Raw genomic sequence first — 27708 nt, forward strand, 5'->3', positions numbered from 1 at the left:
GGGGAGCACCTCTGCTCTGCTCTGCTCTGCTCTGAATGAAAAAATGTAAATTGTATATATAACCTTTTTAATTTCTCTTATGGCAAATGAAAAGACAAACACTTAACGTGTAAAAACAGCAGATTTATTAAAATTGTATTTACATATATGTACAAATATATTGTCCCTCTGACTGAAGTGTCTGTGGACTCTCCTGTTGGTCCCCAATAAATACCGGTAGTGAGATAGGGGTGGGGTCAAGTGTGTGGGGCGGGGGATGTTCTCTTAGGTCCTTAGGGTGCCTGGTCAGCCGGATTCAACACCCGTCCCATGAACAAAATGGATCCTGAAACACATTTTGGTATGATTATCACTGTTTCACAACATTACAGATTCTATTTAGGTATCGTTTCCACGTGAGAAAATTATGACATTGAGAATCGACTGAGATTCCAATTCACTGAAATGAGTACCTGTGCTAACTTGTCGCAAAAGGAAGAAGAACGGCCGGTCGGCTTTGAAAACCGGAGCTCTGGATCGTTTCAGTAGCACCATCGCTGAAAGGCAAAGAGACATTCATTAGAAACCATACATAAACGTGTTTTCTTACATGTCTGTATTCAAAATATGATGGAGAATGACCCGAATGGCGCAGTTCCATAACAGCTCATCAGCTTGCAAATGACAAATCAGTTGTCATTTGATTATAATTATACACACAAAAGCACTTAAGTGACTTACACAACCACACACACACTGCTGCTAACATATACCTTGTATTGTATAGTTTGTAATGTATAAAAATAGGGAAACAATGTCCAGACACGCACTCCAGGTTTTTCCAAATTTATTGGCAGCCTGTAATCATGACGTTTCGGTGTGAACACACCTTCAGAATGGCTTGCATGAAGCATGAAGGGTAAGTGACCCTAGTATATACAAGTCAAACAGGAAGTGACAACATAGGAAGTGACAACACATTCCCACAAGAGATCTGCAAAAAAGTACAAAATACTACTTACAAGCACAACCTTTTCAGAATTATGTAAATCAAAAAGAAGCGTGTAAATCAAAAAGAAACAGTAAATCACAAAGAGATATATCTATATATAGTTATATATATTTTTTATACAGAGTAGGCCTACATCTTAAACTCTAAACAAAAACACTCATGACCCATATAAGCCATCTTTCAATTATAAATATAAAGAATGATAAATGAAAATAGTAAACAATCGAATGAAATGAAATAATCAAATGAAACGGGTCAAAACATTTTCCTCATTGAGGCCTCTAGGCTCTACATTTACATTTACATTTAGTCATTTAGCTGACGCTTTTATCCAAAGCGACTTACAAGTTCTGTACGACAAGCCATCAGGAAGAGCACAACTCTATCAGCTGAGTAACAATGTTCATCAAAGTGTTGAGTGCTACAGTGTAGGTTAGTTTATTAGGACAAGTGCATGACAGTATGGTTAGTTAGGGTTAGATTTTTTTTTTTTTTTTTTTTTAATTCAGATAATGGTTGAAGAAGTGAGTCTTTAGTCGACGGCGAAAGATTGGACGTGTTTCGGCTGTCCTAACTGGGGTGGGTAGTTCATTCCACCATTGTGGGGCAAGGACTGAGAATAGGCGACTTCTCTTTGATGACCCTCCCGGAGCTTGGATAGGAGTAGGTCTGAGGCGGCCAGAAGATGCAGAGCGTAGGGGTCTTGAGGGTGTGTAGTTAGAGACCATTGACCGGAGGTAGGCGGGAGCAGTTCCCTTTGCCGCACGGTATGCTAGGTCAAGGGCCTTGAAGCGGATTCGTGCAGCAATGGGGAGCCAGTGCAGGTCCCTAAGAAGTGGGGTGACATGGGCCGACTTCGGTAGGTTTGAGATCAGGCGGGCCGCTGCGTTCTGAATGAGTTGAAGAGGCTTAGTGGCAGTGGCCGGGAGGCCAGCGAGCAGTGCGTTGCAGTAGTCGAGGCGGGAGATGACTGTTGATTGGACGAGGAGTTGGGTGGCTTCTTTTGTCAGGAAGGGGCGTATCCTTCTGACGTTGCTCAGGAGGAATCGGCAGGTTCTGGTTGTCGCTGCGATGTGAGCAGAGAAGTTCAACTGGTCGTCCAGGACAACACCAAGGTTCTTGGCGGTCGGGGACGCGGTCACAGCTGCATTCTCGACTGTGATGGAAAGGTCGGTCAGGGGGGAGGATTTGGCCGGCAGGTGGAGCAATTCTGTTTTGCTTAGGTTCAGTTTGAGGTGGTTGGTCGTCATCCAGGCGGAGATGTCGGACAGACAGGCCGAGATCCGCTCAGAGACGTGGATATCTGAGGGAGGGAAGGAGAGGAAGAGTTGAGTATCGTCGGCATAACAGTGGTAGGAGAAGCTCTAGAGACAATCCAATAAGTTAGGACATGATATTTCTGGCTTAAAATACATGGGTATAGAGCAGGTCTTGAGACCACCAAGAGGCGGCGACAGAGACAGGCTCTTGCTACAAAGGGAATGCTTTTATATTCATTTTCTGGATTGTCTAGAGCAGGGGTCAGCAACCTTTTTGACATGGAGTGCCTGTTTGAAATATAGTTGTAACTAGTGTGCCTCAACAATATTCCATGCATCGTAATTTTTTTCTTCTCATAATCAGGTCTTTTTAATGATAATTTTTACATTATTACATCATTATTGTTATTGTTATTATTAACAATATTATTATGATGGTTGTATCAACCCTAAATCTGAGTTGGGGGGGGGGGGTGCAATGCAGACAAACAGCTGCATACAGTGTGACCATTTCACTCACATTTGCCCATTCATTTTTGGACACATCACACCATCGGTGTGTGTACTGTACGTGTGCTGTCATAGCTCTTAAAACAATTATTACTACCTACTATGCTAATATGTCTTTACTACTATGCACTCAGAGTGTAGCACTCAAGTTCAACACTGTTTGACGAACAACATTACTTACTTTTAGCTGCCAGAGTTGTCGCTTTGGATAAAAGCATCAGCTAAATGACTAAATGTAAAATGTAAGTGTACTTCCCGATTGCAGTGGAAATGGATTCCACTGCATTTTGGGTGTACCCAGTCAAGCAGCTAACCCCCCCCCCCCTCCTCTCCTTGCCCAGTCGAAGATGGAGTATGACCGTCTGATCGCCTCCATCGGTAAGAAGCCGGTGCCGGAGGCGGGCATCAAGGTGCGTTGGCGGGGTGGGGGTGGCATCTCCCTGGCCCAGCGCAGGGACTTCACCCAGCTGCTCCAGAGCATCACAGGAGAGGCCCCAGCCCTCCCTATGGAGCTGAACTCCAAGGAGTTCCAAGGCTTCCACCTGGCCCTGCTCAACAAGGTGGGTTGGAGAGGAAATAATATTAAATACATGAAATGTTTTTGTATTTTTGCGGGGCTACCGGGAGCTTGGTGCGTCTGTCGAGAGCTTGTATGGAACACAAGAGTTAATTGGCGCACAAGTGCAGCCGCAAGTTTTCAATGTTGCCATGTGTTTTAAAACTTTTTTAGTATGGTTGTGAATTTGGTATTAAATTTGTCTCTAAGTGGTATTAAAAAGATCTTAAAACGTCTTAAATGTAACGTGTTGAAAGCTGCAGATAGCCTGAGAAAGGCTTTCTCTCACAACTTTTTCCAAGGACAAACTCAAACTCCTTCCCCATTCATAACCATCCTGCCGTTATTGGAGAGTGCGAGAGAAGGAGAGAGACTGAACAACACTAAACTGAACTCCAGTGAACATCACTCAGGATAGAAAGTGTAAAGGCCATATGAGTGTTTTGGTTATTATTATTATTGATTGGATTTAGATAAAGTCATTGAACTGTCGTATTTGTCATAATAGGGCATTCTGGAACCTAGAACCTTCTAGAGCGTTGTGGTGATGTCATAATAGACTTTCTAGAACATTTGGGTCTCTATATATAGCCACGATTCTCTCTGTGTCAGTGGCATCTTCGACCAGACTGGACGGGACCAAAAGGATGGACTCAACAATGAACTGAAGCCAACAGCCAGCAAGTAGATTCACGGCTGGACGGCTGGTACACTACGAAGGATTTTTCCTGTGTGGAGTCGGCGGTGAATTTGGAGACTGGGAAAATACAGTTTTCTTACCTTGTAGTAGTATGTGCATGAGTGACAAGAATATTTAGGAAAGTAGATTTAGGACCACTTCTGTAAAGAAAGACTTTGCAAATAAACCATTTGAATATCTTTAATATACACGGAGCGGCTGTGGACATTGCTTTTCTTTATCAACGGACGTACTACTCACGAGTAAGTAATTTGATCAGTGGAGTGGAGCCCCGGCCCGCACAGAAAGCATCTTGTGATCTTTGTGCCAGAAAGTGATGCTCCTTCCCTCTTCATCAGAGTCTGAAGCCTCAGGGCTTCAGGAACCCCTACGACATACCTCGCAGTCACCTGCTGGACCAGCTGAGCCGAATGAGGAGGAACCTGCTCAACACCAGCGCCTGTACCCTCAGAGGACAGGACCCAGGTAGGACACAGCGTCTGTGTGTTTGGCCAATAAACTGTTAACCCTTTCACTGCCACACGACAGAAGGTTAACCCTTTACTATCACACAACCGACGGTCGCCAGCTGTCGTGTGGCAGTGAAAGGGTTAACCTTCTGTGTATTGTCGCAGTGAAAGGGTTAACCGTTTGGTAGTGTGGCAGTGAAAGGGTTAAGCACTCAATATATCATGTACATTTCAATTGAAAGTTCTTAGTGAAAATGGTAAATAATGGTGTGTGTGTTTTGCCTATAAACTGTTAAGCACTCAATATATCATGTCAATTTCAATTAAAAGTTCTGGTAAGTGTGCAAGTGATTTACGGTGATATTTATGGACAGACTTTGTTACAACACATTGTCATTGAAAGGTTGTACCATTTAAGAATCGTACACGGTGGAGTGCTTAGTTTGTCCCTCGTGCTTTCCTTCCTGGGTCCAGACCAGCTCCACAGTGTGCCAATAGCCCAGATGGGCAACTACCAGGACTTCCTTAAAGCAGCCCACCAGCCCCTCCGAGACGCGGACCCCGAGCAGCCCAAGCGCCTGCACACCTTCGGCAACCCCTTCAAACTGGACAAGAAGGTACTGTGCATCTCGGCACCGGGCCAAACGGATCTGAACGGATGAGTTATTGCGTAGCCGGTGAAAGGGCTCGTTTGATTGGTTGCCGCCATGCTTGTGACCATTTCATCCTATACCTTTTTCATCCCCCATTTAAATGAAATCAATCTTAACCCTTTCACTACCACACTACAGAAGGTTAACCCTTTACTATCACACTACAGACGGTTAACGGTCTGTAGTGTGATAGTAAAGGGTTAACCTTCTGTATTGTCGCAGTGAAAGGGTTAACCATTTGGTAAAGCAGTAGGGTTAACCATGGGACCCGGGTGAATATATCCGATGAAGACATACGTCTACTACTATGCACTCTCATAGCTCTTGTAGATTACTTGGTATACACTTGTTTTTTATTTAGTTTGTTTCATGTTGTGATTTTATTGATACGATTGCCCTCTTATCGGCCCCCGTGATGACGATCCCTTTTTAGAAAAGGGTGAACCCATGGCAACCTATTATGCCCCGACCAGCTTGGTCCAAACATGTTGGCGTTTTTAAACCATGTAGCCGTGATACGATAAACAGGGTTCGCACAAGGTCCTTAAAGTGCTTGATTTTCATAAAAATATCAAGGCCTGGAATTCCTTAAACAGTAAATTTTTTAACAAGGTGCTTAAAAAGTCCTTGAAATTAAAATCAACCATTTGCATTGAATGTTTTGTTCATCCATGATCAAATTGTTCTGAATCAAGAAATCGTCTCGTGCGCTCCAACTGCTTTTCCTCATTTCTTCGCGTGATGCTCTAGCTTGCTCTAGCTGGCCAAGAAGATGCTTTAAAAAACAGCATTTAAAAGTGAATTGTATCCTTCGAGTGACATCCTTGAAAATAGTGTTTGGAAAAGTACTTAAAAGTCCTTGAATTTCATTTTGCAATGTCTGGGAACCATGGATAAAGGCTTTTTAAGATATTTCCCTTCCCGCTATACTTTTTAAACCATGTAGCTGTGATACAATAAAGGCTTTTTAAGATATTTCCCTTCCCGTTCCCGCTATACTTTTTCCACTGCTCTTGTAATGTTGAGACCCAATTTTGTGTTCCAACTCATCGTTCTTAACACTTTCAGTGCCGGCCATTAACGTTGATTAATGTCCTTGGATGCCAGCATCCACTTCAATGATATCGTTAAAAACGCATAATCTATGTTTTAAATTATGTGTCTAATCTGCCCGTCGCTTATCAATGACTTGTTTGCAGTCAACATTGTCGAAACGGATTGTTTTTTAATCGGTTCATATCCTTTTTATAGCATTTCGAAAAGCTATCGTTTTCTCGAAGATTTCAGGAAAATAGAAAGATTCAGTCATAAACGGCATTTATTGGAATATTCTCGAATACACTAGACACGTTGTCATTTGTCGGCCTATTTATGAATCGTTTTCAAATGAACGCTAGATTATCGATAGTATATGTGTACTTATGCACGCTATAGAAGCGAGCTGAGAAATCGATTCTCTTATTTCCTCAACAGCACACATATACACATACGGGACACGCTGTTATCTCAGTGAAAACAGCTCTGATTATCCTAAAACTGGTAACATAGACTCCTTACCTTAGATCAGATGTTCTCCAAAAAGATTATTCCAATTCCTGATCGCCATTCCAAATATCGATTGTGTTTATTGATTGATTATTGGCTGCTGTAAATATATATTCCAGGCTGCTTTCCATCTTGCGATCACTTCCCTCTTCATCAGACGGCTCGCCAGCATAGTGGAGCCAGTAGGCCCCCCCCCCCACAGATCCACCAGTGTAATCGAATGGCCTGCAGTTACACAGGGATAGACGATAGGGGGCGGTATTTTCCCATCGGAGCTCCTAGAGGGGCTGCTGTACCAACGGGAGACTCGTTGATGAAATATGAATTCAGATCGCTAATAAAAAAAAATAAAAAAAACGACAATTAGCGTCGTCTGCATTCAACGGGCAGGGCGAAATAACGACAAATGTCGTGGCTGGCACTCAAAGTGTTAAGGAACCTGTGTGTGTTTATAGAATACATGCTCCTGTGCATGACCCATGACCCGTCTTGTATCTACTAGTAGGATTGTCAAAGAGGCCTATTAAGATGTTAGATCCTAATATGAAAAACGATGTGATTTAATTCTCTTACCTTGACCTTGTCTATTTTATGCTTGTTTTATACTTATTTTATGTCTGCACTTTATGCATTGATCTGCCAATTTTGTACACATTTTATGCCTGTCTTTTTTTTTTTACTGCTGTGAAGCACTTTTGAGCTGCAATTCTAGTATGAAAGATGCTATACAAATATTATTATTGTCTGACCACATCTCTTCTGCCTCCTCCTCCTCTCTTCCACAGGGCATGATGATCGACGAGGCGGATGAGTTTGTGACCAGCCCTCAGAACAAGGGGAAGAGGCCGGGGGACAGCAGCAACATGCAGGGCGGGGGGCCCAAGAGACGACGCTGCATGTCCCCTCTGCTGCGCCTGGGCCGGGCCTACACTCCCCCCGTCACCCCTCCCGCCAGCCCCAGACCTGCCACCGGTGAGCTTTTAGACCGACCGGCACACGAATAAATCATGCTAGCAATAAACGATCTAGCGAATAAACTAATAGCAATCTTCCCTGGATCTTTGGACACTTTCGAGCAACACTGTATGTGCAATCTTTCCTGGATCTTTGGACACTTTTGAGCAACACTGTATGTGCAATCTTCCCTGGATCTTTGGAAACCTTCGAGATCTGTTCATTGGGCAAGAATCCTATCATTCAACACAAAGATTGCCATTTAAAATGTTCTTATAGAGCGTATCTGTAGGACAGATAATCCTCACATATTGAACACAAAGGCTACATTCAGACTGCAGAGGAGAGTGACCCAAATCTATGTGATTCAGTTCAGTGTGAACAGCACAAATCACATGGAATCTGATCTTTTTCCATTCTGATTTAGTCCACTTTCATATCTGGTCCTAAATCAGATACAGGTTTGATCTTTTGCAATGCGACCTCAGTCTGAACAGTCATGCGACTTTTACGTCACTCTGGATGTAAAGAATTGTGACGAATAAATAAGCAAATGGTAAATTGTGCATTTATATAGCAGCTTTTATCCAAAGCGCTTTACAATTTTGTTCCTCACATTCATTCACATTTACACACCGATGGAGTCTAGATTGACATTTGTCAAATGTTACATCCATCTTCTTTATTGTTCATTTGTGCATGCGGGTCAGTTTGGGTTCAATCTATATTGGCCTCATTAAAAAATATATATATAATAATTAAGGCTGTCAAATATATCGCGTTAATATCGCGTTAACTCCCGATTTTATTAATGCCACAATTTTTTTTAACTCAAGATTAACTAAAAAAAAAAAAAAAAAAAAGGGTTTTTTTTTTTTTTTTTTTACTAGACTTCACTCAGGTGTATTATTGATGCTCTCATTGATACTATGTTTGTTTCTGAAGTGTGTGTGTGTGTGTGTGTGTGTGTGTGTGTGTGTGTGTGTGTGTGTGTGTGTGTGTGTGTGTGTGTGTGTGTGAGATATAGAGAGAGAGGGGGGTGAGAGAGATGAGGAAGGGGCAAAAGAGAAAAAGATCTGGGAGAGTGTGTGTGTGAGGGAGAGAGGGGGGTGTGTGATTAATCAGCCCTAGTGTGTGTGAATGTAACAAGTTCCTAACGTTTTCTTTCCCCTATTATTTCATGCACACTTTATTCATTGTTTTAAATTATTATTTTCTTTTAAGTTATTTTGTGCATCACTCTGGTCAGTTTGGGTTCAATCTATATTGGCCTCATTAAAAAATATATATATAATAATGTGAACAGCCAAACAAAAAATCGGAATTGAGCACTAAGACTTGTAGTGTGAACGTAACCAAAGATTTTCATAGATGAGGTACCGTGCCCTTGATAAATTATCTAAATGATGGAACTGTTGTGTATCTATTGTTTTATCTCTGAACCCACAGATGGAGAGGACAACGACAATGACGACACCGACAACGACAACGACACCGACCACGACACCGACCACAACACCGATAACGACCACGACCACGACAACGGTGGCGACGACGACGATGACGACATCGCTCCAGACCCAGACTTCATCGTCAACCACCTGAGTCAGAACCACTACAACCCAGAGAGCTGCGACGTGGACCAGGGCCACCCCTCCGGACCCCTGGACCACCAGGAGAACCACATGGCCATGGATGCCCAGGACCACAGGGAGGGGGAGGAGGAGAACGGCCAGCCCGGGGACGGCGATCTGCGGCTGGGTGGCGAGGGGGGAGTGGAGGGCCTCTCGCCGGACGACCGGCTGCCCCGCTACCCGTCACCCACGGCTCTGAAGAAGCAGATGAACAGCGAGAGCCTGGAGGTCAACAACGAGCTGAGGGCCCTCATCACCAAGGAGATCCGCAAACCCGGCAGACGTACGTAGCGGGACCGGGGCGCGGTATGGGACGGGTTTAGTCCTCTCGGCTGGACGACCACGTTTAGCTTTAGTGTCCTGTGGGCGAGGTTAGATGAGATAAGATAAGATATTCCTTTATTATCAGAGTAATGCATTAAAAATGTAAGCCTTCCGATAATGTTTTGTTTAAAGGAACACGTCAACATTTTGGGACGTTGGCTCCGTCTTTCCCAGAGTCCGACAAGAAGATGGATACCATTATCCTCTCTGTGTTCGTTGAGTAGAGGGAGATGGATCCAGCTGTGTGCTAGCCTAGCTTAGCACAATGACTGGAAGCGGGGGATACGTGGCTAGTAGGGGTGCACCGATGTATCGGTCGGGTATCGGTATCGGCCGATAAGTGCCTTGTTGACTGCAATCGGCCTATCGGCCGATAAGCTAGAATGTGCCGATGGCAGTAGCCGATAAATATCCATCAATTTGTGTAGCGTCAAAAGACAAGAAAAAGTTCACTCGCGGCCTGCACAACGCCGTCCCCAGTCCCCCCCACACACACACACACAAGCTACTGCATCAAAGTTACTACTTATGATTAACAAGGCATTCGTTTTGTGGCATAACGTTATATAGTTAGTGTTACACGTTCAATAACATCAGCATATTATTTACCCGAACGTAGCAAGCATACTCGTTCATACTAGCTCAGTTCCTTCCGTTGCTCATAGAGCCCTGAGTTTTACCCATTCTGCAATCTGTTAATAAAGTTTTCAATCAGACACATGTATAGAAAGGCTTTGTTTTATTATAACATTTGTTGCAGTAAAATCATTATGCCTCATTTAGTCATCCTGCGGAGCTAAAAGCTAAACGTCGGCCGCGCCGCCGTTTGTTGTTGTTGTAGAATACCTCTCGTCAAAATCAATGGCGGACAAAAGCGGAAGTAAAAAATGTATACGCGCTTGCCGATTGGTGGTAACAGCAGAGGCGGGTGCAAGCGGTGTGTGACATAATTGGCAGAATCGACTGTCAATCAAAATTTCATTGGTTGAGAGCTCTTGAGACAATAGTATCCAGCTGCAGCCCGGTAGACCATACTGGTAGAACTAGTATCTAGCTGCAGCCCGACAGACCATACTCGGAGAGAGCTATTTCTTGATGTTTCCTTTTTTTAAGTAAGTAAAGAGGCCTATGTTCATATCGGTGAGCACAATTTGTAACACAAATATACAGTAGTTTCATAAAATTTAAATTAAAATATTACAAAAAAAAAATTTAAATTACAAAAAGAATTGCCACAAATATCGGTATCGGTATCGGCCGATTGTGTTAGTTGAACAATCGGTATCGGTGGCAAATTTTCATATCGGTGCATCCCTAGTGGCTAGCCTAGCTCTGTCAACTCCAAAACTATTTACTGTGTGTAGAAATAACAATGTAAGAATTAGACATTTCAATTTTCAAAGCGATACATGGTTGGAGCTATTTTCATGATGATGATAATAAATAGTCACTTAACACATTGGTCGCCAAGAACGAGTTATGCCATTTTTGCCCGCCATGCGTTGAACGCCAAGAACGACTTATGCCGCTTTTCGGATCAATATTTCATTTTTTCACCATAGCATTCATAATTCATCCAGCCAACCTCCGGACTGCAGCGGGACTCTGTATGAGATTGCAACGCCTCAATACCGCCGCCTGGTGGATGGTCGGGCGAGTTACACTCTCGCCAAAACCGGAAGTGCCGATCAGTGCGTCGAGGAAATCCCTCCGGCAGTGATATCTTGTTACGTGGCTCCAGACAAACACTATAGTGCATTTGGATCGCTTTCTAAACTTAATAATCAATATGATTTTGGAAATGGATCTAGGAGATCGGCGTCAAATAATTGGGATCTTTTTCCTCCAGTCTCATCTGCGAACGGTAAGAGGACAGTAACGTTATTTTCAGCCTGATTGTTTATTCATTTCACTGCAAACCATCTGATCAATATATCAACCCATACTAAATAAAGCCGTTACTGACGATCAAGGAATTATAAACGACCCCCCCCCCCCCTTTCCTTCATGCATGATGAAGCATAATGTATACCGATCATATACATTTTAATTTTTTTATATAGCGTGTATAGGAAAGAAACGCCAATCGATAATCTATCATGCTTCAGGGCCTATAACTACTGTTTTTGGTATTACAGCAGAAAAGATTAAAAACATACTTATATTCTCGACGCTATTAACACAACAATGTATGAATGAAAAAATATAACGTTCCCACATCCTGAACGATAGATAATCGATGTTGAATGGGCCATAGTAATGTTGATATAGCAATAACATTTAAAAAGTTATAGCCCTGCAAAGAAGGTAAACATCTCCATAGGCTTTCAACGGTGGCAGACTGGGTACTTTGATGGGCACAACCCCGCCGCCCAATGTGTTAAGATAAGATATTCCTTTTTTGATCCCCTTGGGGAAATGTGGGCGTCATAGCAGCATGGGGGAGGGGAGGTACAGGTATGGGCAGGGTAATAGTATAAATATAGGCAATCAAATTACATCTGAATATAAAAACTAAACAAAGGTGCAGATGAGGGTCTGTAAACCCTATATATTACACGTTACTATAAAAAGAAATTTACTAGACGTGCTAAATGTACAAAATGCGTAAATAATCTGGAGTTGTCTTTAGCTAGGCTAGCCGCTCCTCCCTCACCACTCATTGTGCTGAGCTAGGCTAGCCGCTCCTCCCTCACCAGACAGTCACTGTGCTAAGCTAGGCTAGCCGCTCCTCCCTCACCACTCATTGTGCTAAGCTAGGCTAGCCGCTCCTCCCTCACCACTCATTGTGCTAAGCTAGGCTAGCCGCTCCTCCCTCACCACTCATTGTGCTAAGCTAGGCTAGCCGCTCCTCCCTCACCACTCATTGTGCTAAGCTAGGCTAGCCGCTACTCCCTCACCAGTCACTGTGCTAAGCTAGGCTAGCCGCTCCTCCCTCACCACTCATTGTGCTAAGCTAGGCTAGCCGCTCCTCCCTCACCACTCACTGTGCTAAGCTAGGCTAGCCGCTCCTCCCTCACCACTCATTGTGCTAAGCTAGGCTAGCCGCTCTTCCCTCACCACTCATTGTGCTAAGCTAGGCTAACCGCTCCTCCCTCACCAGACAGTCATTGTGCTGAGCTAGGCTAGCCGCTCCTCCCTCACCAGTCACTGTGCTAAACTAGGCTAGCCGCTCCTCCCTCACCACTCATTGTGCTAAGCTAGGATAACCGCTCCTCCCTCACCACTCATTGTGCTAAACTAAGCTAGCCGCTCCTCCCTCACCACTCATTGTGCTAAGCTAGGCTAGCCGCTCCTCCCTCATCACTCATTGTGCTAAGCTAGGCTAACCGCTCCTCCCTCACCAGTCAAATAATTGAATCTCCCAAAATGTTGGTCTGTTCCTTTTTAATAGAAACGGGTAACGGCTGCTTGACTCGATTCCTCTCACCGCTAAGCCGTGCCTCTGTTTTTATACTCATCTAGAAGTTCTTGGGAGGAGTTCTGCATCTCCGTTCAGTCCCTCAAACCTCCTCATGTTGTTTTTGCAGACTACGACAAGATCTTCCATTTCCTGAAGCAGATCCAGGGCAGTCTGGAGACCCGGCTCATCTTCTTCCAGAAAATCATCAAAGAGGCCGCCAGGTGCTGAGCTCTGCCGCCCTCCTTCTGGCATCGTAGTAGAAGTAATATTATCGTAGTGGGCTGGAGGAAAAACACCATCTGGCGTTGTGGCTTGGAAATGAGCTGCTTGTATTTCACTTTCTAGACCATGTGTTCCAAGAGTTTTTGCCTTTAGGAAATCCCCTCAAGTAAATCCCATTGTCATCTCCTGGGGAGTTCAGAACATGTCAAAGCATTTGCTGGAATTTCTTTTGCCTTTTTTTGGGGGGGGGGGGGGGGGGTAGTTTTTACTGCAACATTAGTTCAACCCAGCCTTGGTCTATTTCACTGCAAAGCATAACGTGTTTCTGTATATTGTGTCCCCTGCACAGGTTCAAGAAACGTGTTCTGATTGAGCAGCTGGACAACTTTCTAGAAGAGATCCACACCAGGGCCAATAACATGAACCACCTGGACACACTCTGAGACGGGCTCAGCCCCCCTAAACGGAACACGCCCGTTCATGTACCCTACACCCTTCCATCCTTCCCTTTCTCCTCTTTGAGCCCCCCCCCCCCCCTCCCTTCTACCAGGATCCCGCAGAGATGAGGCGGACCGCGTCCGGCGCTCTAGACCACCAACCCGTCAAGAGGACCCCTTGAGTCTCTTCCGTCGCGACAAGCGATTGGTTTCGGCATGAACTATAGGGGGGCGCTCTCTACCCTTTGCTAATGCGTGTCCATTCTCCATAGATCCATGAGGGGCAGCGAGGTGAGAACACACGTGCACGACTGTTGGAGATTAATACGAAAGCACTTGTAGCGCTCTGGGTCTACACAATGAAAAATGGTTGTGTGAACTGTCTACGGCTGCATTCCATTCCGGGGGAAATTGTTCCCCCCTCGCACGCGTGTGCCCTCGTTCGCTCACTTGGAATCTAGAAGGGCATTGAATGCTCTCTAGATCTGGGGATGCACAGGGTTTTTCTGAATGGAATGGAATGGAACGTGGCCTGTACCCAAGCGTGTGTCGTGTGTGTGATGTTCGATCGGATCTAAGCCCTCCCCGTTTGTGATTTTACGGTCGAGCGAGATCATCATAGGAAGGTTTCAGGTTGTGTGTACTTTCCAACCACCTCAGGGCCAATACAGGACACGTGACGTTCTGTCGTGTCCACCAGGAAACGGCTTTGTTTTTGTTTGTCATTTACCGCCTTTTTTGACCCACTGGAAACCGCTCGTCCCCTCGTACGCTTCAGTCCAAACGCGTGTCGGAATGCATTCTGTGTGTGAACTTAATGGTCTCGGTGCACTTCTCAGTGTCCTGCTCGTTAGTTTGACTAATGAAATTTGGTCGTCTGCATTTACCACTCCAGTAATAGAAAAAGCACTCCGTGGCCGAGTCCACCAATAGAAAAAAAAAAGCTCTTGCATTCGGCATAACCTGGCCGGATACAGCCGACGACGAAGGGTCACAACGTTTTCGAAAACGTAGCTACCCGAAGTTTTTATGAAAACTTTTTATGTGGAGACGAGAGATAATGTAGGAATGTATCATCTGGTATGAACAGTCTTCAGCGATACTGGATATCCACGAAAACCTTAATACAAATTTCCGTGGGGAAGTAAATTCTGAATGTTAAGATGTGACATGTTGAAGTACAGGGACCATAAGCTCAGGAACTGACGCTAATGCATCACAGGTAGCAATAACATTGGCACTAGTGGTATTTACCCTTATGTTTGCAGTTATTGTCATCTAAAGTCATTAGTAGACAGTTGTGAAACACACACACTCTTGGCGTGTTGACGAACGGAGGTCTCGGATGCCAACTCATCCTGTGTGCTGGTAGCTGCCAAATATTTAACCCATCCCAAGCGCTCCTCCTCCCGCAGTGAATCGCAAATCAACTCCCTGTCTCTTCCCTTCAGTGCACTTGTGTAAATTTGAGACCGCTTATTTGTTGTTTATAATAAAGGTTCGAGAAATTTAGTTTTTTACGAGGCAAAATGCAATGGTCCCCGATGTCGGTCGAGTCTGTCGGGTCTTCTCGAATCCACACCAGTGCCTCGAGTGAAGTCTGAGCACGGGGTTGATTTGGGATTCAGGGGGCATTCCTCTACCGCCCGCCCTTCCTCCTCAGACAGGGACCAAATCTGCCATACTTGTCTATGTTTGTGAAGAGGACGCTACCAAAAGAGAGTATTTTGAATACACTGTAAAGATGTAAATAACCTTAGAGTACTATTTAAAAGAGAGGTCGTGGAAAAGACCTTTTTGTAAGTATTTCCATGAATAAAGTTTCTATTTTACACTGTGAAGGGCCATGTAAATAAAGTGTCACGACGTTCTGTAAGGCTGTGATTGTGTGATTTTTTTTTTTTTTTTTAACTAATATTTTAGGAGACTGAAGCTCACAGTGGCTCGGCAGTCTGTTACGGTGCTGTGTGGATACTGTGATCCTTCTAACCAGTTGTAATTGTCCTTATCTAAAACTCCGCTCTCGTTTCTTGATCCTCCAATCACAACTGTTGCTTGGGGGCGGGTTTTGGGACGGGTCAATTAAGGGTGCTATAGATAGCATTCAGCCACTAGGTGTCTCACTGGAGCATGTCATTTATATAATCTGGTGCATTCTACGTGGGGGAAATGTAGGGAGGGGATACATTAATTTTGGACCCGCACATTTTTTCTTGATAAATTCATTAATCAATCTCTTTGGGGGGGGGGGGGGGGGAGCACCTCTGCTCTGCTCTGCTCTGCTCTGCTCTGCTCTGAATGAAAAAATGTAAATTGTATATATAACCTTTTTAATTTCTCTTATGGCAAATGAAAAGACAAACACTTAACGTGTAAAAACAGCAGATTTATTAAAATTGTATTTACATATATGTACAAATATATTGTCCCTCTGACTGAAGTGTCTGTGGACTCTCCTGTTGGTCCCCAATAAATACCGGTAGTGAGATAGGGGTGGGGTCAAGTGTGTGGGGCGGGGGATGTTCTCTTAGGTCCTTAGGGTGCCTGGTCAGCCGGATTCAACACCCGTCCCATGAACAAAATGGATCCTGAAACACATTTTGGTATGATTATCACTGTTTCACAACATTACAGATTCTATTTAGGTATCGTTTCCACGTGAGAAAATTATGACATTGAGAATCGACTGAGATTCCAATTCACTGAAATGAGTACCTGTGCTAACTTGTCGCAAAAGGAAGAAGAACGGCCGGTCGGCTTTGAAAACCGGAGCTCTGGATCGTTTCAGTAGCACCATCGCTGAAAGGCAAAGAGACATTCATTAGAAACCATACATAAACGTGTTTTCTTACATGTCTGTATTCAAAATATGATGGAGAATGACCCGAATGGCGCAGTTCCATAACAGCTCATCAGCTTGCAAATGACAAATCAGTTGTCATTTGATTATAATTATACACACAAAAGCACTTAAGTGACTTACACAACCACACACACACTGCTGCTAACATATACCTTGTATTGTATAGTTTGTAATGTATAAAAATAGGGAAACAATGTCCAGACACGCACTCCAGGTTTTTCCAAATTTATTGGCAGCCTGTAATCATGACGTTTCGGTGTGAACACACCTTCAGAATGGCTTGCATGAAGCATGAAGGGTAAGTGACCCTAGTATATACAAGTCAAACAGGAAGTGACAACATAGGAAGTGACAACACATTCCCACAAGAGATCTGCAAAAAAGTACAAAATACCACTTACAAGCACAACCTTTTCAGAATTATGTAAATCAAAAAGAAGCGTGTAAATCAAAAAGAAACAGTAAATCACAAAGAGATATATCTATATATAGTTATATATATTTTTTATACAGAGTAGGCCTACATCTTAAACTCTAAACAAAAACACTCATGACCCATATAAGCCATCTTTCAATTATAAATATAAAGAATGATAAATGAAAATAGTAAACAATCGAATGAAATGAAATAATCAAATGAAACGGGTCAAAACATTTTCCTCATTGAGGCCTCTAGGCTCTAGAGACAATCCAATAAGTTAGGACATGATATTTCTGGCTTAAAATACATGGGTATAGAGCAGGTCTTGAGACCACCAAGAGGCGGCGACAGAGACAGGCTCTTGCTACAAAGGGAATGCTTTTATATTCATTTTCTGGATTGTCTAGAGCAGGGGTCAGCAACCTTTTTGACATGGAGTGCCTGTTTGAAATATAGTTGTAAGTAGTGTGCCTCAACAATATTCCATGCATCGTAATTTTTTTCTTCTCATAATCAGGTCTTTTTAATGATAATTTTTACATTATTACATCATTATTGTTATTGTTATTATTAACAATATTATTATGATGGTTGTATCAACCCTAAATCTGAGTTGGGGGGGGGGTGCAATGCAGACAAACAGCTGCATACAGTGTGACCATTTCACTCACATTTGCCCATTCATTTTTGGACACATCACACCATCGGTGTGTGTACTGTACGTGTGCTGTCATAGCTCTTAAAACGATTATTACTACCTACTATGCTAATATGTCTTTACTACTATGCACTCAGAGTGTAGCACTCAAGTTCAACACTGTTTGACGAACAACATTACTTACTTTTAGCTGCCAGAGTTGTCGCTTTGGATAAAAGCATCAGCTAAATGACTAAATGTAAAATGTAAGTGTACTTCCCGATTGCAGTGGAAATGGATTCCACTGCATTTTGGGTGTACCCAGTCAAGCAGCTAACCCCCCCCCCCCCCTCCTCTCCTTGCCCAGTCGAAGATGGAGTATGACCGTCTGATCGCCTCCATCGGTAAGAAGCCGGTGCCGGAGGCGGGCATCAAGGTGCGTTGGCGGGGTGGGGGTGGCATCTCCCTGGCCCAGCGCAGGGACTTCACCCAGCTGCTCCAGAGCATCACAGGAGAGGCCCCAGCCCTCCCTATGGAGCTGAACTCCAAGGAGTTCCAAGGCTTCCACCTGGCCCTGCTCAACAAGGTGGGTTGGAGAGGAAATAATATTAAATACATTAAATGTTTTTGTATTTTTGCGGGGCTACCGGGAGCTTGGTGCGTCTGTCGAGAGCTTGTATGGAACACAAGAGTTAATTGGCGCACAAGTGCAGCCGCAAGTTTTCAATGTCGCCATGTGTTTTAAAACTTTTTTAGTATGGTTGTGAATTTGGTATTAAATTTGTCTCTAAGTGGTATTAAAAAGATCTTAAAACGTCTTAAATGTAACGTGTTGAAAGCTGCAGATAGCCTGAGAAAGGCTTTCTCTCACAACTTTTTCCAAGGACAAACTCAAACTCAAACCCATTCATAACCATCCTGCCGTTATTGGAGAGAAGGAGAGAAGGAGAGAGACTGAACAACACTAAACTGAACTCCAGTGAACATCACTCAGGATAGAAAGTGTAAAGGCCATATGAGTGTTTTGGTTATTATTATTATTGATTGGAGTTAGATAAAGTCATTGAACTGTCGTATTTGTCATAATAGGGCATTCTGGAACCTAGAACCTTCTAGAGCGTTGTGGTGATGTCATAATAGACTTTCTAGAACATTTGGGTCTCTATATATAGCCACGATTCTCTCTGTGTCAGTGGCATCTTCGACCAGACTGGACGGGACCAAAAGGATGGACTCAACAATGAACTGAAGCCAGAAGCCAGCAAGTAGATTCACGGCTGGACGGCTGGTACACTACAAAGGATTTTTCCTGTGTGGAGTCGGCGGTGAATTTGGAGACTGGGAAAATACAGTTTTCTTACCTTGTAGTAGTATGTGCATGAGTGACAAGAATATTTAGGAAAGTAGATTTAGGACCACTTCTGTAAAGAAAGACTTTGCAAATAAACCATTTGAATATCTTTAATATACACGGAGCGGCTGTGGACATTGCTTTTCTTTATCAACGGACGTACTACTCACGAGTAAGTAATTTGACCAGTGGAGTGGAGCCCCGGCCCGCACAGAAAGCATCTTGTGATCTTTGTGCCAGAAAGTGATGCTCCTTCCCTCTTCATCAGAGTCTTCAGGAACCCCTACGACATACCTCGCAGTCACCTGCTGGACCAGCTGAGCCGAATGAGGAGGAACCTGCTCAACACCAGCGCCTGTACCCTCAGAGGACAGGACCCAGGTAGGACACAGCGTCTGTGTGTTTGGCCTATAAACTGTTAACCCTTTCACTGCCACACGACAGAAGGTTAACCCTTTACTATCACACAACCGACGGTCGCCAGCTGTCGTGTGGCAGTGAAAGGGTTAACCTTCTGTGTATTGTCGCAGTGAAAGGGTTAACCGTTTGGTAGTGTGGCAGTGAAAGGGTTAAGCACTCAATATATCATGTACATTTCAATTGAAAGTTCTTAGTGAAAATGGTAAATAATGGTGTGTGTGTTTTGCCTATAAACTGTTAAGCACTCAATATATCATGTCAATTTCAATTAAAAGTTCTGGTAAGTGTGCAAGTGATTTACGGTGACATTTATGGACAGACTTTGTTACAACACATTGTCATTGAAAGGTTGTACCATTTAAGAATCGTACACGGTGGAGTGCTTAGTTTGTCCCTCGTGCTTTCCTTCCTGGGTCCAGACCAGCTCCACAGTGTGCCAATAGCCCAGATGGGCAACTACCAGGACTTCCTGAAAGCAGCCCACCAGCCCCTCCGAGACGCGGACCCCGAGCAGCCCAAGCGCCTGCACACCTTCGGCAACCCCTTCAAACTGGACAAGAAGGTACTGTGCATCTCGGCACCGGGCCAAACGGATCTGAACGGATGAGTTATTGCGTAGCCGGTGAAAGGGCTCGTTTGATTGGTTGCCGCCATGTTTGTGACCATTTCATCCTATACCTTTTTCATCCCCCATTTAAATGAAATCAATCTTAACCCTTTCACTACCACACTACAGAAGGTTAACCCTTTACTATCACACTACAGACGGTTAACGGTCTGTAGTGTGATAGTAAAGGGTTAACCTTCTGTATTGTCGCAGTGAAAGGGTTAACCATTTGGTAAAGCAGTAGGGTTAACCATGGGACCCGGGTGAATATATCCGATGAAGACATACGTCTACTACTATGCACTCTCATAGCTCTTGTAGATTACTTGGTATACACTTGTTTTTTATTTAGTTTGTTTCATGTTGTGATTTTATTGATACGATTGCCCTCTTATCGGCCCCCGTGATGACGATCCCTTTTTAGAAAAGGGTGAACCCATGGCAACCTATTATGCCCCGACCAGCTTGGTCCAAACATGTTGGCGTTTTTAAACCATGTAGCCGTGATACGATAAACAGGGTTCGCACAAGGTCCTTAAAGTGCTTGATTTTCATAAAAATATCAAGGCCTGGAATTCCTTAAACAGTAAATTTTTTAACAAGGTGCTTAAAAAGTCCTTGAAATTAAAATCAACCATTTGCATTGAATGTTTTGTTCATCCATGATCAAATTGTTCTGAATCAAGAAATCGTCTCGTGCGCTCCAACTGCTTTTCCTCATTTCTTCGCGTGATGCTCTAGCTTGCTCTAGCTGGCCAAGAAGATGCTTTAAAAAACAGCATTTAAAAGTGAATTGTATCCTTCGAGTGACATCCTTGAAAATAGTGTTTGGAAAAGTACTTAAAAGTCCTTGAATTTCATTTTGCAATGTCTGGGAACCATGGATAAAGGCTTTTTAAGATATTTCCCTTCCCGCTATACTTTTTAAACCATGTAGCTGTGATACAATAAAGGCTTTTTAAGATATTTCCCTTCCCGTTCCCGCTATACTTTTTCCACTGCTCTTGTAATGTTGAGACCCAATTTTGTGTTCCAACTCATCGTTCTTAACACTTTCAGTGCCGGCCATTAACGTTGATTAATGTCCTTGGATGCCAGCATCCACTTCAATGATATCGTTAAAAACGCATAATCTATGTTTTAAATTATGTGTCTAATCTGCCCGTCGCTCATCAATGACTTGTTTGCAGTCAACATTGTCGAAACGGATTGTTTTTTAATCGGTTCATATCCTTTTTATAGCATTTCGAAAAGCTATCGTTTTCTCGAAAATTTCAGGAAAATAGAAAGATTCAGTCATAAACGGCATTTATTGGAATATTCTCGAATACACTAGACACGTTGTCATTTGTCGGCCTATTTATGAATCGTTTTCAAATGAACGCTAGATTATCGATAGTATATGTGTACTTATGCACGCTATAGAAGCGAGCTGAGAAATCGATTCTCTTATTTCCTTAACAGCACACATATACACATACGGGACACGCTGTTATCTCAGTGAAAACAGCTCTGATTATCCTAAAACTGGTAACATAGACTCCTTACCTTAGATCAGATGTTCTCCAAAAAGATTATTCCAATTCCTGATCGCCATTCCAAATATCGATTGTGTTTATTGATTGATTATTGGCTGCTGTAAATATATATTCCAGGCTGCTTTCCATCTTGCGATCACTTCCCTCTTCATCAGACGGCTCGCCAGCATAGTGGAGCCAGTAGGCCCCCCCCCCACAGATCCACCAGTGTAATCGAATGGCCTGCAGTTACACAGGGATAGACGATAGGGGGCGGTATTTTCCCATCGGAGCTCCTAGAGGGGCTGCTGTACCAACGGGAGACTCGTTGATGAAATATGAATTCAGATCGCTAATAAAAAATAAAAAAAAAATGACAATTAGCGTCGTCTGCATTCAACGGGCAGGGCGAAATAACGACATATGTCGTGGCTGGCACTCAAAGTGTTAAGGAACCTGTGTGTGTTTATAGAATACATGCTCCTGTGCATGACCCATGACCCGTCTTGTATCTACTAGTAGGATTGTCAAAGAGGCCTATTAAGATGTTAGATCCTAATATGAAAAACGATGTGATTTAATTCTCTTACCTTGACCTTGTCTATTTTATGCTTGTTTTATACTTATTTTATGTCTGCACTTTATGCATTGATCTGCCAATTTTGTACACATTTTATGCCTGTCTTTTTTTTTTTTTACTGCTGTGAAGCACTTTTGAGCTGCAATTCTAGTATGAAAGATGCTATACAAATATTATTATTGTCTGACCACATCTCTTCTGCCTCCTCCTCCTCTCTTCCACAGGGCATGATGATCGACGAGGCGGATGAGTTTGTGACCAGCCCTCAGAACAAGGGGAAGAGGCCGGGGGACAGCAGCAACATGCAGGGCGGGGGGCCCAAGAGACAACGCTGCATGTCCCCTCTGCTGCGCCTGGGCCGGGCCTACACTCCCCCCGTCACCCCTCCCGCCAGCCCCAGACCTGCCACCGGTGAGCTTTTAGACCGACCGGCACACGAATAAATCATGCTAGCAATAAACGATCTAGCGAATAAACTAATAGCAATCTTCCCTGGATCTTTGGACACTTTCGAGCAACACTGTATGTGCAATCTTTCCTGGATCTTTGGACACTTTTGAGCAACACTGTATGTGCAATCTTCCCTGGATCTTTGGAAACCTTCGAGATCTGTTCATTGGGCAAGAATCCTATCATTCAACACAAAGATTGCCATTTAAAATGTTCTTATAGAGCGTATCTGTAGGACAGATAATCCTCACATATTGAACACAAAGGCTACATTCAGACTGCAGAGGAGAGTGACCCAAATCTATGTGATTCAGTTCAGTGTGAACAGCACAAATCACATGGAATCTGATCTTTTTCCATTCTGATTTAGTCCACTTTCATATCTGGTCCTAAATCAGATACAGGTTTGATCTTTTGCAATGCGACCTCAGTCTGAACAGTCATGCGACTTTTACGTCACTCTGGATGTAAAGAATTGTGACGAATAAATAAGCAAATGGTAAATTGTGCATTTATATAGCAGCTTTTATCCAAAGCGCTTTACAATTTTGTTCCTCACATTCATTCACATTTACACACCGATGGAGTCTAGATTGACATTTGTCAAATGTTACATCCATCTTCTTTATTGTTCATTTGTGCATGCGGGTCAGTTTGGGTTCAATCTATATTGGCCTCATTAAAAAATATATATATAATAATTAAGGCTGTCAAATATATCGCGTTAATATCGCGTTAACTCCCGATTTTATTAATGCCACAATTTTTTTTAACTCAAGATTAACTAAAAAAAAAAAAAAAAAAAAGGGTTTTTTTTTTTTTTTTTTTACTAGACTTCACTCAGGTGTATTATTGATGCTCTCATTGATACTATGTTTGTTTCTGAAGTGTGTGTGTGTGTGTGTGTGTGTGTGTGTGTGTGTGTGTGTGTGTGTGTGTGTGTGTGTGTGTGTGTGTGTGTGTGTGTGTGAGATATAGAGAGAGAGGGGGGTGAGAGAGATGAGGAAGGGGCAAAAGAGAAAAAGATCTGGGAGAGTGTGTGTGTGAGGGAGAGAGGGGGGTGTGTGATTAATCAGCCCTAGTGTGTGTGAATGTAACAAGTTCCTAACGTTTTCTTTCCCCTATTATTTCATGCACACTTTATTCATTGTTTTAAATTATTATTTTCTTTTAAGTTATTTTGTGCATCACTCTGGTCAGTTTGGGTTCAATCTATATTGGCCTCATTAAAAAATATATATATAATAATGTGAACAGCCAAACAAAAAATCGGAATTGAGCACTAAGACTTGTAGTGTGAACGTAACCAAAGATTTTCATAGATGAGGTACCGTGCCCTTGATAAATTATCTAAATGATGGAACTGTTGTGTATCTATTGTTTTATCTCTGAACCCACAGATGGAGAGGACAACGACAATGACGACACCGACAACGACAACGACACCGACCACGACACCGACCACAACACCGATAACGACCACGACCACGACAACGGTGGCGACGACGACGATGACGACATCGCTCCAGACCCAGACTTCATCGTCAACCACCTGAGTCAGAACCACTACAACCCAGAGAGCTGCGACGTGGACCAGGGCCACCCCTCCGGACCCCTGGACCACCAGGAGAACCACATGGCCATGGATGCCCAGGACCACAGGGAGGGGGAGGAGGAGAACGGCCAGCCCGGGGACGGCGATCTGCGGCTGGGTGGCGAGGGGGGAGTGGAGGGCCTCTCGCCGGACGACCGGCTGCCCCGCTACCCGTCACCCACGGCTCTGAAGAAGCAGATGAACAGCGAGAGCCTGGAGGTCAACAACGAGCTGAGGGCCCTCATCACCAAGGAGATCCGCAAACCCGGCAGACGTACGTAGCGGGACCGGGGCGCGGTATGGGACGGGTTTAGTCCTCTCGGCTGGACGACCACGTTTAGCTTTAGTGTCCTGTGGGCGAGGTTAGATGAGATAAGATAAGATATTCCTTTATTATCAGAGTAATGCATTAAAAATGTAAGCCTTCCGATAATGTTTTGTTTAAAGGAACACGTCAACATTTTGGGACGTTGGCTCCGTCTTTCCCAGAGTCCGACAAGAAGATGGATACCATTATCCTCTCTGTGTTCGTTGAGTAGAGGGAGATGGATCCAGCTGTGTGCTAGCCTAGCTTAGCACAATGACTGGAAGCGGGGGATACGTGGCTAGTAGGGGTGCACCGATGTATCGGTCGGGTATCGGTATCGGCCGATAAGTGCCTTGTTGACTGCAATCGGCCTATCGGCCGATAAGCTAGAATGTGCCGATGGCAGTAGCCGATAAATATCCATCAATTTGTGTAGCGTCAAAAGACAAGAAAAAGTTCACTCGCGGCCTGCACAACGCCGTCCCCAGTCCCCCCCACACACACACACACAAGCTACTGCATCAAAGTTACTACTTATGATTAACAAGGCATTCGTTTTGTGGCATAACGTTATATAGTTAGTGTTACACGTTCAATAACATCAGCATATTATTTACCCGAACGTAGCAAGCATACTCGTTCATACTAGCTCAGTTCCTTCCGTTGCTCATAGAGCCCTGAGTTTTACCCATTCTGCAATCTGTTAATAAAGTTTTCAATCAGACACATGTATAGAAAGGCTTTGTTTTATTATAACATTTGTTGCAGTAAAATCATTATGCCTCATTTAGTCATCCTGCGGAGCTAAAAGCTAAACGTCGGCCGCGCCGCCGTTTGTTGTTGTTGTAGAATACCTCTCGTCAAAATCAATGGCGGACAAAAGCGGAAGTAAAAAATGTATACGCGCTTGCCGATTGGTGGTAACAGCAGAGGCGGGTGCAAGCGGTGTGTGACATAATTGGCAGAATCGACTGTCAATCAAAATTTCATTGGTTGAGAGCTCTTGAGACAATAGTATCCAGCTGCAGCCCGGTAGACCATACTGGTAGAACTAGTATCTAGCTGCAGCCCGACAGACCATACTCGGAGAGAGCTATTTCTTGATGTTTCCTTTTTTTAAGTAAGTAAAGAGGCCTATGTTCATATCGGTGAGCACAATTTGTAACACAAATATACAGTAGTTTCATAAAATTTAAATTAAAATATTACAAAAAAAAAATTTAAATTACAAAAAGAATTGCCACAAATATCGGTATCGGTATCGGCCGATTGTGTTAGTTGAACAATCGGTATCGGTGGCAAATTTTCATATCGGTGCATCCCTAGTGGCTAGCCTAGCTCTGTCAACTCCAAAACTATTTACTGTGTGTAGAAATAACAATGTAAGAATTAGACATTTCAATTTTCAAAGCGATACATGGTTGGAGCTATTTTCATGATGATGATAATAAATAGTCACTTAACACATTGGTCGCCAAGAACGAGTTATGCCATTTTTGCCCGCCATGCGTTGAACGCCAAGAACGACTTATGCCGCTTTTCGGATCAATATTTCATTTTTTCACCATAGCATTCATAATTCATCCAGCCAACCTCCGGACTGCAGCGGGACTCTGTATGAGATTGCAACGCCTCAATACCGCCGCCTGGTGGATGGTCGGGCGAGTTACACTCTCGCCAAAACCGGAAGTGCCGATCAGTGCGTCGAGGAAATCCCTCCGGCAGTGATATCTTGTTACGTGGCTCCAGACAAACACTATAGTGCATTTGGATCGCTTTCTAAACTTAATAATCAATATGATTTTGGAAATGGATCTAGGAGATCGGCGTCAAATAATTGGGATCTTTTTCCTCCAGTCTCATCTGCGAACGGTAAGAGGACAGTAACGTTATTTTCAGCCTGATTGTTTATTCATTTCACTGCAAACCATCTGATCAATATATCAACCCATACTAAATAAAGCCGTTACTGACGATCAAGGAATTATAAACGACCCCCCCCCCCCCTTTCCTTCATGCATGATGAAGCATAATGTATACCGATCATATACATTTTAATTTTTTTATATAGCGTGTATAGGAAAGAAACGCCAATCGATAATCTATCATGCTTCAGGGCCTATAACTACTGTTTTTGGTATTACAGCAGAAAAGATTAAAAACATACTTATATTCTCGACGCTATTAACACAACAATGTATGAATGAAAAAATATAACGTTCCCACATCCTGAACGATAGATAATCGATGTTGAATGGGCCATAGTAATGTTGATATAGCAATAACATTTAAAAAGTTATAGCCCTGCAAAGAAGGTAAACATCTCCATAATAATAATAATAATGGATTGGATTTATATAGCGCTCTTCTCTGACTGACTGTTGCTAGGCTTTCAACGGTGGCAGACTGGGTACTTTGATGGGCACAACCCCGCCGCCCAATGTGTTAAGATAAGATATTCCTTTTTTGATCCCCTTGGGGAAATGTGGGCGTCATAGCAGCATGGGGGAGGGGAGGTACAGGTATGGGCAGGGTAATAGTATAAATATAGGCAATCAAATTACATCTGAATATAAAAACTAAACAAAGGTGCAGATGAGGGTCTGTAAACCCTATATATTACACGTTACTATAAAAAGAAATTTACTAGACGTGCTAAATGTACAAAATGCGTAAATAATCTGGAGTTGTCTTTAGCTAGGCTAGCCGCTCCTCCCTCACCACTCATTGTGCTGAGCTAGGCTAGCCGCTCCTCCCTCACCAGACAGTCACTGTGCTAAGCTAGGCTAGCCGCTCCTCCCTCACCACTCATTGTGCTAAGCTAGGCTAGCCGCTCCTCCCTCACCACTCATTGTGCTAAGCTAGGCTAGCCGCTCCTCCCTCACCACTCATTGTGCTAAGCTAGGCTAGCCGCTCCTCCCTCACCACTCATTGTGCTAAGCTAGGCTAGCCGCTACTCCCTCACCAGTCACTGTGCTAAGCTAGGCTAGCCGCTCCTCCCTCACCACTCATTGTGCTAAGCTAGGCTAGCCGCTCCTCCCTCACCACTCACTGTGCTAAGCTAGGCTAGCCGCTCCTCCCTCACCACTCATTGTGCTAAGCTAGGCTAGCCGCTCTTCCCTCACCACTCATTGTGCTAAGCTAGGCTAACCGCTCCTCCCTCACCAGACAGTCATTGTGCTGAGCTAGGCTAGCCGCTCCTCCCTCACCAGTCACTGTGCTAAACTAGGCTAGCCGCTCCTCCCTCACCACTCATTGTGCTAAGCTAGGATAACCGCTCCTCCCTCACCACTCATTGTGCTAAACTAAGCTAGCCGCTCCTCC

At 43.7% G+C, this 27708-nt stretch overlaps 1 protein-coding gene across 1 annotated transcript; it reads left to right on the forward strand.

Annotated features, from left to right (window-relative positions):
* Positions 1–606: 606 nt before the first annotated feature.
* On the forward strand, positions 607–14079 carry LOC311226051 (integrator complex subunit 6-like; the record flags this gene model as incomplete). Its single annotated transcript, XM_084311430.1, has 8 exons — positions 607–633; positions 3102–3320; positions 4355–4481; positions 4940–5082; positions 7449–7635; positions 9196–9534; positions 13106–13199; positions 13550–14079. The coding sequence occupies 8 exons, from the start codon at positions 607–609 to the stop codon at positions 13641–13643; spliced, it is 1230 nt and encodes a 409-aa protein (XP_084167556.1). The 3' UTR covers positions 13644–14079.
* Between the last annotated feature and the right edge of the window lie 13629 nt (positions 14080–27708).

The sequence above is a fragment of the Notolepis coatsorum genome (genome assembly GCF_963971535.1).
Source record: "Notolepis coatsorum genome assembly, chromosome: 3".
Lineage (NCBI taxonomy): Eukaryota > Metazoa > Chordata > Actinopteri > Aulopiformes > Paralepididae > Notolepis > Notolepis coatsorum.